Source organism: Rhipicephalus sanguineus, chromosome 1 (assembly GCF_013339695.2).
Source record: "Rhipicephalus sanguineus isolate Rsan-2018 chromosome 1, BIME_Rsan_1.4, whole genome shotgun sequence".
In the NCBI taxonomy this organism is placed as follows: domain Eukaryota; kingdom Metazoa; phylum Arthropoda; class Arachnida; order Ixodida; family Ixodidae; genus Rhipicephalus; species Rhipicephalus sanguineus.
Genome location: NC_051176.1, coordinates 128037780 through 128051538, shown reverse-complemented (window position 1 = coordinate 128051538; position 13759 = coordinate 128037780). Strand labels below are relative to the sequence as shown.

The 13759-nt window shown below is 44.7% G+C and overlaps 1 protein-coding gene across 1 annotated transcript; it reads left to right on the top strand.

Annotated features, from left to right (window-relative positions):
• Positions 1-4998: 4998 nt before the first annotated feature.
• LOC125758750 (uncharacterized) lies at positions 4999-13127 on the top strand. Its single transcript, XM_049416415.1, has 4 exons — positions 4999-5164; positions 6006-6164; positions 8032-8120; positions 8944-13127. Exons 1-4 carry the CDS (start codon positions 5110-5112, stop codon positions 10006-10008), a joined length of 1368 nt encoding a protein of 455 aa, XP_049272372.1. The 5' UTR covers positions 4999-5109; the 3' UTR covers positions 10009-13127.
• Positions 13128-13759: the final 632 nt, after the last annotated feature.

Sequence of the window (13759 nt, the reverse complement as noted above, 5' to 3'; positions counted from 1 at the left end):
AAACGAAATTGCAGTAAAGGTTTGCAAAACCTACACAATAAGTGGTTCACACAGACATAATAAAGGCTAACAACAAAACAACAAAGCACATCCTCCGGCAGCCAGGAGCATGCCGTGAGCGGTTATTGACCGCATGTTTTACAAACGTAAACCATCTTTAAATACTCAGAAAAACAGATGCGAGTACTAGGGCCCGAACGACACCCAGCGCGTGCGCACGCCGTCTACGTCGAGATCAGACATGTCATATGCTAGAATTAGCACACATAACTCCCCCAATCACGTACACTCACTCGATTCTGTTATAGCGCCCAACGTCATCGCTGTGTATGCAAACCACGAAAACAGCAAACAGAAACGAGGGAAAAGAGTGCACGCCGGCGGCCGCAACAACGAACGCCGTCAAAAGTCTAGAGCTTTTTCACTTTACCGGCGAGGCGTGTCCAACTTGAATGACTACCGCGTACGTTCTGGAAGCCACCATACTATATCTGCACCTCAAACTACCGTCTTTAAGCCAACAAAAACCATTATATATAGTAAAGTGTCAGCAGCAGAGGTATGCCACATTTGCTTGTTTTTCATCATTGAAGATTGTATATAGTGTGTCTGAGCGTTCTGTACACAGGCTTTTTTTTTTTTTTCACGTTGCCACGCGTGGAAGCATGCTGCACACTCAAGGTCGATGGAAATGTTATTATGAAGTAGACTAAAGTGCATCTCAAAACGACATCTTGCACCTTCAGTAGCGCAGACACGATGTGCGATCAGCAAGAAATGACCATCGATTATTGTTTGCATCGCTCACTTTATGGGAGCTTGTACAGCAACGCGCATAACGGTGGCAACTCGTTAAAGGGGTCATGAAGCACCCCTTGGGCTGATTGAAAAAACACATCCTGCGGAAAGCTGACACGGCTATGAACTGCTCTGCCAAATATTACAGTCGTGCGCGCCGCGTAATGGCCACAAGCGGAGCGCGAAGTTGCCGTTTCCCCAGGCACCCTCTTTTCAAACAGAGGCCGGTTCTCACTCTCGTCGGTGGGCGGGGCGTCTGTCCGCTGTACGTCGCAAGAGACATAGCATGCTTATTGGCCGATAGCCGACGTAAATCGAGAGCGGCGTTCGGATCAGATGCGCTTCTTGCCGCGGGGTGCCGCCACTTGCCGGCGCCGCATTCCTCAGTACACGGTAGCCGCACTCGCGCAAGCGAATCACAGCGGGAGAGCGATCGCGTTTCATGACGCGCGCTGACGTAACTTCTTTCCCCCATGCCATCCCTCCCTGTCTAGCTTCCAGTGCGCTCGTCGGCACGAGAAAAGAGAGAAAGCGCTGGGAGCGTGCGCCAAACCCCCGTAACTCCGCTGATTCTTGACGGATTCGAGAAATTTTTGCGGCAATCGATTCGGGAGGCAGTACACTCCGATACTGAGGCCATTAGATCATTACTTGGAAAAGTGGTTCATGACCCCTTTAACTGACAGCTTTAGTTGGGCATCCGCAACAGCCCCGCGGACACAGGCTGCTGTTGGAAATGGCTGGCAGATAACTGCCGCAGAGCTGCTGCAGACGCCCAGCTAAAGCTGCATAATTAGTGCCTGCGAAAGCAATACACTCACCGTTAACTGGCGCCCGTTGCCGCTGTCCGTCACTTCATGCACGGCTCGAGCCGGCGTCAACACCACCGAAGACGCGCAACGTACGCAATCACGCAACGCATTCCAATAGACCAGGAGACAGACGACTGAGAGAGGAGAGCGGCGCGCCACCCCGGTGACCCCGGCGCCAACCCCGTCTTCGTGGCCGAGCAAGGCGCCACAACGGCGCCAAAGGGCGAGCGTGCGATATGTATGGCGTATCCGGCGGCTCTTCCGTATACCGAAGCCAATCGAAACGCGCTTCTGGAGGGTCCAGTGACTCCTTCCCAAATGCAAACTCTTTTTCTCTGCCTGTACCTTCCAAAAGGGGTCAGATGGTCACGGTTCCATGACCGGTTCCATTCACCCGAAGGGAGTCACGGTTCCATGACCCTCTTTTGACTCTCTTTTTTCTTAGAGTGTAGGGAGAGGCCCACGGGCAGCGTATTTGGGTCCCCTGCGCTATACATGTATAGTGTGAGAGCTACATTACACTGCCACAACACCGTTGGAATGTGCAGAAATAGCATAGGCTCAAACAGCATAAGGCGTGAGGCAAAATATATTCGCTTGACGAAATATCAGACTTGAAAAAAGACAATTACGAATTCCGTGCCGGGGTATGTCCCTTTACCTCGAGCCATAGGCATCCAATGAGTAAGCGTCGAGAAGCTTATTCGCGCCTTTATTACCAAACTGTAACGAACACGAAAAATAGATAGACATCGCTTCGTCCACCCCCTGCCAGTCCTACCCCTGTAGTGCAGTGGTCACCTACTACCAGTACAACATCGTTAGGAAAGCATAGAGCATTATGATACGGAAGAAAAAAAGAGCGCGGTGCTAGCCGTGCATAACATACACTGTTGAAAACTGCAAGCAGAAGCCCTCAAAGAGGAGTTTTATAGGTGATACTGAAAAAAAGAGTGTCACGACGTTCGGGAACGATAGAAATGAAGGGACCAGCTGCACAGCTACGTTCATTCTGCAGAGGTCCACAAAGACATCCTAAATTTGCTACAGTGGTGAAAGTTCAGAACAACTACTGCCGACGCCTTCACATTTCGCAAGGCAGATGTGCACCCCTGCGGCTAGCGCATGCAGTGCGAGAAACTTTAGCGGGGCAGGATGTGTAATACAACTGTGGATGGCGTGCTTAAAGCCGGAATCCCCATATAATTTGATTTTTTGCACAATACCACGTGAATAAATAAGCTATAAAATATGCCACAAAACGCTTAAGGACTGTGTATAGTAGCAGTGGTGATATATGAAATATATACGATATATGAATTGGGAATGCTACCACAAATTCGGCTGTCTATACGTATTTCTAAATGTACACGGGGTGCACACGGTTTGTTATAATTTTTATCTAGGTTAGTGTACATGCAGCAAGGTAATAAACTTGACTTTCTTCCTCCATCTTGCTATGGCTAGGTACTACCATGCTGAAGGCATGTGTTACATATCCAGAAGGGTGCATGATTGGCTTTGTCGTTAGAGCATGTTTTAAGTTTCAGTAAAGAGCGCAATGAGAGCGTTGTGTTCTATGTCTCCTCTGTTTTTATTGCACTTGCTATCGAAACTGAACTCATGTTGCAAATCCCTTTTCTTGCTGCAATATCTGCTATAAAACGCTCTTGAGGATCCCCATTGCATTAGCAAAAAAGAAAAAAAAAGTTATAGTATACCATTGCCGGAAAAACGTTCATTGTGCCCAGTATGTCAATTCAACTCTTTCCACCGTGAGCCCCTTTTTACACAAAATTACCGTAGGTTCAAGTAGAATTTTTAGCGAAATATTAGCCAACAAAGCGTAGATATTTGCTACTTAAAACACTTTGCTGTAGATTCTATGTTCTGGCAACACCGCCTATATTATTGGCTCGGGCCTCTGTCGGGCCTAATCTGCCGTCGGGCCGGGCCGGGCCGGGTAGACGAAATTTTTTTCTCTGGTTCGGGCCGGGCTCGGGTCGCGTATTGAATCACCGGGCCGGGCTCGGGCGGGTAAACTTGAACGAGTTCCGGGCCCGGGCCGAAAATCACGGCCCGTGCAGTGCTCTACACCCTCTCACTCCTTGTTGTACTAGTATACTATACATATGGCTATGCTACACTTACACTTCGCTTTGCACAGCTGCGCCGAGTTTTGAGCGGTCGCCGCGCATGGCTGGAGCTCAAGCTTAAACAGCGCCACTGTTAAAAATCGCTCCGCGAATACGTGCGGAAAGCGCTGTGAACGAATGGGGGAAAAACAAGCCGCACCTCCCCGAAGGGGATCGTGAGGAAATGCGAATGCATTTGGGTGCACCCGATGAGTGTGCGATTAATTAATGAAGAGAGACGAGAGTGTGCACGCAGAGGCGTAATGCTCGAGTTGCATTGTGTTACAATTCGTCCTAGTAGTATCGTTGCCGCGAGAGATTCGACTTCACCGACTTCCATCGCTATCAAGACACCAAAGCGCGCGCTCCCTCCATGATATATATAGAGGGTTTCACTGTTTACTAACACAGGCCCTGGACCGCTTCCGGTTTCCTGCGCTGGCGTAGGCTAGCAGGACTGGCGGGGAACAAAAGCCTTTGCGAGTAGCCCGTAGAGTTTCAACACTTTTCTCCCTGTGTCTAGCAAAATATTTGAATTAAATATTCCTCTAAGCTACACACAACACTAAAACAGTTAGTCTTTAACTATAAGCGCCTTTCTTTTATGTGAAACTGGAAAAAAGTATATTCCCTTACTCTGACAAATCTTAAAAAAAAACGCTTTACGCTTCGGTGTTGCAGAATAATAAATGAAGTGACCGGAAGTTTCTTGGGGTACACCATGTGCTCCTGCTATCGCAATCTTGAAACCGTCTATTCGCAATGCACACAGACGGTTGCGCCGCGTAGCGGCCGGCGAGAGCACAATTTCAAAGAGTATGGCGCATTGTAATGGCTGTTACAGAGTGGCTCCAGGCGCGTTTCTCGTTGGTTAGCAAGCGGCGCGACTTAAGACAATGCCTCCTTGACTAGATGCCCGCCACGTGGTCCGGTAACCCGGTTCCGTACCCTCTCCCTCTTTTTTTTCTCCGCGGTCAGGCCACGAGCGCCCCCTATAGCGCACGCCTGCAACGGATGCAACGGGTTTTTCCTCCTGCGGCACTTAAAACGCCTGTCCTGTGTTAAAAAGGAATAGGAACACCTTACTTATTTACTTACTTTTACTTACTTACTAACAAAGGTCACGTGCTGCCGCCTCCGAGATTGCCATCACGCCTGTTACAGTCTCGAAGGTGCAAGCGTATTTCCGCTGCCGCCGGAAGTCGGTCAGGCTACGAGCGCTGCCTCACGGATTTTGTGGTGAACTAAGGGAACCGCCGCCGCAATGGGAAAGCGAGCGACGCGGCGGGCATCTAGTCAAGGAGGCATTGCTTAAGAAGGAGTGGGTGGTGAAGCTCCGGATCGGCAAGCCCGTGACGCCGCCAATGAAGGTTTGCAGCGCACATTTCATCTCCGAAGACTTCTTCTGGAGCAGCATTGGTAAGCCAAATGCTTATTGTTGACATTGTTCCCGAAAGCACAAAGATTACGCTTTTACGATGTTGTAACAGCTTTCATGAACGGCACGTTCAATGCGGGACGTAAATACACGCTAACAAGTCGCTGCCTATCTATGCCTTACGACGCCCGATCGCTCCCGCAACAATTGATTGTTATTTGTAGAGCGGTTAGGCAGCTGGTGTCTGATGTTCTGGCGTCAGCAAAAAATGAACGGCGTGTTAATCCTGAGAACCGGTCGATCGTTTCAACAGATTATAATGTGCGATTGCGCTTTGAAGCATCTTTCCACGTGGGCCCTTCGATCGCAATCAAGGCCAGTCCGGATCGGATTTCGCGATCGACACTGGTCGCTGCTTCACGGCCAAAGCCTATCCGAATCGAGTTTAGCGTAGACGTCACCCAAACCGCAATCATATTGATCCCAATCGGGCCTGATCGCAAGTGACACTGTAGCAGCAGTTGATCTGGACCGAGCACAATACGAATCGGCCCTGATCGCGCGAGAAATTCCCTAGTGCCACCGGTATTACTTTTCAGCGCGATAGCTTTATCACTGGTTTTAAACAGTCTCCTCTAGAGTGATTGTGTAAGTGTGCATTAGCACTTTGTTTGAATGAAGAAATTAATCAATTTAATTTTATTCCTACCCATGGCAGCTGCACTTTTATGAAGGCAGAATTAAATAAAACGCTTCGGTACCGCGCACTGGATGCTCTTTTAACACCAAGGTAGTCGAAATGTGCTTTTCTGTAATGCCTCAAATCAGATTGTCACTGTGGCACGTGAAAACGGATATCGTTTCAATTCTCATTTTGTGTAGACCCCAAAGTGTGGACGCCTAATCGAAGACGGCTGAAGAAGACTGCTGTACCTTCACAGAACTTGCCCACAAGAACCCATGACAAAAAGAAAAAGGACTTGTCAAGAATACAGGAAGCAGCAGCGCGAGATGCCCGTGCCTCTGCTAGACATTGTCATGGTATGTTGTTTCATAGGTTAAAGCACCTGTGCTTCTTCAGTGCAGTAAAAATACATTATTCATGCTGTGTTATTGCTAATATTTATTATGACATGCCACGTAGGGCACACAAGTAAGAAACCTTGGAAGGCTGTGGATTTGATCATAATTGGGTGGCACAGTAGTATATTGTTTTAGTTGGCATTTGCTTTACTACTTTGAGAAAGTTTTGCTGATAAGCCCGTAGAAAGTCAAAGGTGCAATGTCAATCTTATTAAGTTCTGTTCAGGAAGTAGTGCAAGCTGTTCAAGCACTCCTGGCTGTCAGCCATCTCCACAGTATCCATAGGCAAAGGTTTCATCTCTTCTAGATTTATTATGGTTCTAACTTCTTCTGCAATCACCATGATGCTTTCACACACTTGCAAAACAATGCTACCAGACATTATGACTACCACTGCAGTGTGGGTCATCGAACTGATAGGAATGCAGACAACCAAACTCATGGAAAGTGTCATATGTGCATGCCACACTAGTAGCAACTGGTTGCAGTGTGAACTCGACACAAGGACAAACGAAGGCACAAAGAAGACACACACGGAGCGCTTCTTTGTGCCTTTGTTCGTCCCTCTGTCGAGTTCACGCTGCAACCAACTGCTTCTAATTATCTGCTAACAAGCCAACTTCGCAACTCTCGTTGACATCATTGGTGTTTGCATCTTTCAAGATGCATTTCGTGATGTCTTGCAGCAATAAACTGGTCTCAATCCATGTTCCACTGCACAACCTCTGCCTTGGTACACACTGGTAGTTGCACTGCAGCTGCATTAGTACACACAAACAAACGCCATAAAAATGCATCTGGCCGTTTTCACTACTGACTTTTCTCTTTCGTCATTGTAGCACAACGAGGGAATAAATTGTTGTGCATCTGTGCGTTGCAATAACATGCGAAAGAAACTTTTAAAGTGCTTACGTCTTGCAAAAATACAACAGCTGCCTGCAGGAATGCATGGTTAAGGAACAGTAAACAAGCCAGGCTGACAGGCAGCCAATAGTTATTGCGCTGTAGGTTTATTTGACTTCAAAGGGCTGATGTGCATCTCTGAGTGCACGTTGTCAAAAATTACCAAAAAAAACTAACAAGGCATAGAAAGTGGCATGTGACATTTTGTCCAAACTGCATGTTCTTATGCTCCAGCTCTAGAAGCAGTGAAGAAATGGCAGGACAGAAATTGAGAGCTTTCGGTTACACACCTACCTCTCTGGATAAATTTGCTTGTGGGTAGTGATGACAGTTGGTCACGAAATGCGGTAACACCAGGCGTAGGTTGGCAAAACATGTGGAGCTCACTCAGACTAACTCATTAAATAGTATATTTTGCCTTTAGGGCTTACTCGGACTCAGGCTCACCAAAATTTTTTTCAATCGGACTCACTCGGACTCAAATTCACCAGAATATTACTCACCGCAACTCACTCATGCACAGACTCACAGCTCAGAGTCTGAGTGAGTGCACTCGTGAGTGAGTTTGCCGACCTGTGATGCCAGATAATATTCAGAAATTCAAGACATAACAGGGTTAATTTTAAAGGATTACTCACATGGCTCGACTCGGTCATTGTAAACAAGAATAAAAATGTGGTGGTCAGTCTAGCTGCTTGCACTCATGTGGTGCTAGATAATGCAAACCACATCTCCAACCATATAAAGTATACTCATGTCGTTCTATGGCCAAGATAAAGCGGTTTTCAATCAATCTTAAATATACACTGGCTCAGGCTTGCATATTTACAGTATCGTAAATACACCCTGAGCTGTCACTGTTCCTGCATACTCTTTTGCAGTGTGGAATGTTTATGAATTCTTTCATTTCACTTTTGTGCAGAACCAACTTCTCAAGGAACATGTCGGGAACCTGCCCGAGCTGTGCATGGGCTACCTTGTGAAGAGAACCCCGATGATGACCTATATGATGTAAAGGCTCAATTACATGTTGTAATGTGTATTGCCATTGTAGCTAGATGCATCCAGGGAGAAAGCTTGGCAACCGAGATATGCATTTCTGCTAACCAGTGAGCACAAGTTCATGTCAATAGCTTAAAGCACATACCCCTCAAGGTTTCGTTACACCCTCTGGCAACTTTTTCACCATAATATGCCATACTCTGATCTGACCCTTTATATATTGCGAGGTATACAGAAGGGAAATTATACAAATCAGCTCATGGCATGCACAATAACTTGTGCAATATCATCATACATGAAGTGAAGGTTTCCATTGCATTTCAAAGAGGCTCCAGGAAAGTAAAATGCCACATTTCACTTCTTCCAAGAAGTCAAACTCTTGTTTCAGAATAGTTGTGTCGCTGCAGCATGTACCTGCAATTCTCTCGTATTTTGCTGTGTAGGCAAACATCTCAACATGTCATGTTATTACGGAAACAATGAGTCAGGTAGCTGATAGAATAAGTAAGCAGTGAAAAGCCACAACACTGGTAGGCATAAATTGATATAAACAGTATAAGATCTTAGCATCCCACTATAGCACGCCTCATCACCCACTATGCGGCTGTGCATACATATGACCCTATCAAGTATTTAAAAAAATTACAAAGACAAATTAGCTAAGCTATTGCTTTTTTATTGCAATGAATCCAAAATGAGTTAAATCAGTGTGACACTATTTCCGCCAAAATGCCCAAAATAGCTCTAAAGCAGAGACTAGTATATCAGAAGATTCGTAGATGTGTTTTCTTGACTTGAATCGGTCCTTACGGGAAAACTTTCTTGCACGCAGGTACGACAGCATGGCCAGGAAACTGCATCACAACCATGTCCTAGTGGTGCAACTGGTACAGCTGCTTCCTCACTAGACCAGGAGGCTGCAGAAGCCCTTGTTCAGCTTTCACAGTTCATCCAGAATGTACCAGACATGTGTACACAAGACAAGAGCATCCAGGTCGATGTGGACTCCTTTATGGGGAAGAAGTTCAGGCTTGTAGATTTACTCACATCAGACAACATTGTTCTTGCTTTTACTGGTGTATCAATGAATCTGCTGATAGCAGTTAGTAATGAAGTAGGCAGAATTGAAGAGGCAGTCACTGAAATGTCAACTCTTGAACGCGTTATTCTCGTTCTTGTACGTTTGAAAACGTGTTTACCCTTTGTGTGTTTGGCCCCCCTATTTTGTGTGAGCAGAACAACTGCCTCTCGCCACTTTTACAGCACACTTCATAACCTTGCAGCGGTTCTGGAATCTGCAATTCCATGGCCAGATAAACAGGAAATTGCAAGAAATCTGCCACAGTGCTTTGAAGAATACAGGGACGTACGTGTTGTGCTAGACTGTACTGAGGTCACAGTTGAAAAATCGCACTGTGCTTCGTGTAGAATTCTAACGTATTCGCATTACAAGGGAACGCACACAGCAAAGCTTCTTGTTGGTGTCTCGCCTGCTGGTTTAATCACTTTTGTCAGCCGTGGTTTTGGAGGCAGAGCGTCAGACAGAGCCTGCGTTGAAAAATCGGCAGTTCTAGCAAAACTCAACAGTTTTGAAGATGACGTAATGGTTGATAAAGGTTTCAACATAGACGTATTATGTGAAAACCTCGGGCTGGGGGTTGTGCAGCCTCCATTTCTTCGTGGACAGCTGCAGTTCACCGCAAAAGACTCAGAAAAGACATTAAAAATAGCCAGGGCACGTGTGCACGTCGAGCGGGCAATCCAAAGGATGAAACTTTTTAAAGTTCTGAGGGAACCTGTGCCTTGGGAAATGGTTGGTGCCCTTGATGACATATTTATTGTGATTGGTGGAATTGTAAATCTCTCCACTCCTATTCTCTCTGAGAAAAGGTTCTAGTGAAATTATGGACGAATCTGTTGTGTCCGCAAGCGAATTTTCTGCTGCTTCTAGCAGAAGTGACTCGGAGGATAATGTCAAATCATGAAAATATAGTTTGTATGATAAAAAACCGTAGAACGAGCCAGGATTGTAGTCAGGTGTTGATCAGTACGTTACGCTTTCTGGCATATCGATTTTTTACTCAGATTGAAATGTCGTGAAAATGTTGGCAATATTATATCTTTTCTTTGTAGTGTCGCAACAGTATATGGTAAAAATTTGGTGACATAACCGTCAACCAGCAGAGAGACGTTCAGTCCAAGAAAGCTACCTGGCCGTGACCTCAGAGTAGTGTTGCACAGTGAAGCGATATGTGTCACAAGGAAAATCGGCGTTTCGGGCATCTTTTTCACCGCGGAAGTAATAAGCAGGATTTGTGCTAATAAAAATGAGAGTGCGTGGTTGCAAATCTTATATAAGCAGTCTTATGCCAAAGTTGATGATTCTTGGGAAATGGTCACGGCCGCAGAAATGATGAATTTCATTTGCCTGCTGATCTTATGGGCATTGTCGAGCTTCCACGACTATACCTCGCCAAAATAAGTACATTCAGAACAAGTCCTACCGATTGACGAAACGGAGAAAATACAAAAGGTGCTAAGAGGACAAGAAACTTGACTGGACAAATGCTACTTGTAATGCTTGTTTTGCCCAGTGGCACACCAACCTTAGAAAAATTTTTTTTTACATCTCAGAGCTTTCAGGCATGGCTCCACCTACTTCGATAATGTCATACATTGAAATGGGAAGACTTTTTGTAACTTACACGTTTAGATTATTTTTATTGTGTGCGGGGAAGCCGTGCTCAATGCTACCTTTTGGTATGTGATTTTTTTATGTGCTGCTATTTACCATGCTTTGCTAAAATACCTATGGCTGAATAGCAAATCTATTCCTCTTCTCAATTATCTTTATTGTATTGCTGTGTTTCAAAAATTTGTAGAGGGAAGAAATGTAACCGTGTAACCTGATGGAGTAATGCAGTTTTCAGTGTGCACAAAAAAAAACTTGTAACTCATACGCTTTTTGAGCTACACCAAACTTTCCTTTAATAAGAAAGCTGTTGGGCAAATATTTTTGCTATCTTAGATTATTTTTCAATTTTTTTCCATGTTCGGGGTATAGCATTGAAAATATTCTATGCAATGTTCAATAAATCATATTAGAACTTGTTGGGCTAGTGGGTTACTTGTCATATTGAACATACTTAGCGCAACTTCGCACTCAAAAACACTCACATTTCACTCAAGAACACACCCCACACACAGCGCTTGACAATAAAGCTTGTTTTAGGGGCGAAGCTCCTTAAGGCGGCACCCGTTCGTCCCTCGTCGTGCTCGTAGTAGTGAGTAACAAGTCTTACCCTTTGACCTCCAAGGTGGTGCCGGTGGGAGATTTCTCCTGTGCGTTGTTGAACAATAAAAAATTCGCAGCGTGCGCGTTAACTAAAAGCCGAATTCTTCTGTCTCTGTAGAAGTGTAAGTGTTAGCTAAAAGCCGACTTCTTCTGTCTCTCATTCCCATTAGCAGCCATTGTTTACCTCCAAGGTAGTGCCTGGTGAGATTTCTCCTGTGCGTGATTAAACAATAAAAATTTTGTTCAAAACGCCGTTGATTGATGAAATAAACCAACGAAAGACGCCAGATGTTTCTAAAGCAAAACGAAAAAGACGCCAGCTGCTTAACGAAAGACGCAAGGTGTTTTCTAAAGCAATGGTTTTCTAAACAATGAAAATTCACAGCGTACATGTAAAATTAAAGTGAGCTGCAAGTCGTCATAACTCATCGAACCTTTAGTATAAACGCGCCCGATCTCACGTCGGTGATGATGTACTGGGCAGAATTCACGGAAGATTCACGGTTTACCGATGAACCTCCGCAGCTTCGCCCACTCATCATCATTCACTCCGTGGATATGCCGTGATTTTTTATTAATGCTCTTGCATATTATACCTTAATATGCACTTTTTGAAGTAATATCACTACAAAGTACAATCACTTCGCTCCATATTGATATATATTACCACACTGTATCTATCATGTTATTCATAACAAAAAAATAATTACTGAAACATACAAAATGTGGCCAATTTTCCCACGGTCACGAAAGAGTAAAGAACTTGGCATGGCAGAGGAGGTATACAAGGCCAAATGCTACTGAATAAAAACACATGAACAGTTTATCCTTAAGCAAGTTCTGCAAGTTTGGGCAAAACGTGCTTGAAATACACGAATTGAAGCTTGCGGACCAGTTTGTCGATGTGGTCATCATTTCTGTGCACAGTTAATATCATTATGTCACCAACTTCTCTTTAAACTTAGTAAGCTTAGTCTTGACCCTAACCTGTTTAGATGGCTTGAGATTTTCCTCTTAAATCGGTCACAGTACATTGCATCAAACGGTCATACTTCTTCATTTAACGCTGTGGACTCTGGTGTGCCGCAGGGATCAGTTTTAGGCCCTCTTCTTTTCCTAATCTACATTAACGACTTACCAAACGCTGTTTCCTCTAACATTTATTTTTTCGCAGATGACTGTGTTATCCTCCGCGAAATCTCGGATAACAACGATAACAGGTCTGTACAAGATGATATTAACGCTATCTCTAACTGGTGTGACGTATAGTTAATGCAACTTAACGTGACTAAATGTAAAACAATGCGTGTAACTCGTAACAATATTCCTTCGCCAAACTATTATCTTAATAACATTCCCCTAGAAGCCGTGACATTCTACAAGTACCTTGGCGTCTACATAACCTCGACACTTTCCTGGTCCTTACACATTGATAAGGTAATAAGCAATACTAACCGCATGTTAGGATATATCCGGCGAAATTTCTCTTCTGCTCCTTCCTCATTAAAATTAACCTTATATGAAACACTCATTAGGAGTAAAATAGACTACGCATCATCCCATCTGGGACCCTCACTCCGCAACCCATATTCAATCGCTTGAACTAATCCGAAATAATGCCACGCGTTTCATTTATAGTAATTACAGCCGAACATTAAGCGCAACTTCCATGAAAAACTCCTTACTACTTTCTCCCCTCTCATCCCGACGTAAGTGTTTTCGCCTTGTTTTATTCCGTAACTTATATTTGTACAATTCCTACCTGCGTGATAATCTTATATCATCCCCTTCTTACATTTCCTCTCGCATTGATCATGTCCATAAGGTTGGGATAATGCACTGCCATTCCAGAACCTGTCACGAATCATTTATTCCCAGGACGTCTCAAAAATGGAACCACCTTCCCGGCACGATTGTTCCTATCTTTGAAACATATTTTTTGTTTTGCTGCTGTACTTCTCGATGGCTAGTTGGTCGCAGTGTTTACCATAACGCGTTGCGTTATTTTCATAGAAGCTTTCGGAAAACATTTTTGACACCTTGCTTTCCCAAGATGTGGCATCTTTTGGTATGTATGTAAAATAAGCGTGACATTGCCTCCCTGTTATCCTCACTTTTCGTTCTCTTCGCCATTTTGTGTTGTCTTGATGCCTTGTTTCGGTGCACATTAGAAAAGCCTCCTCTTCAGTGAGCTGAATGTGTGCCTTGTAGACGTGCAGCTCCTCTTTTGCAAGGTCATTCTGTGAAAACTTATATATTCCCATCGCTGCTGCATCTCAAAATGCCACATCATGGAACATTAGTTGGCTGTATTTTTTCATTTCATTCTTCATGGTGTGCTTGATCAAAGTTC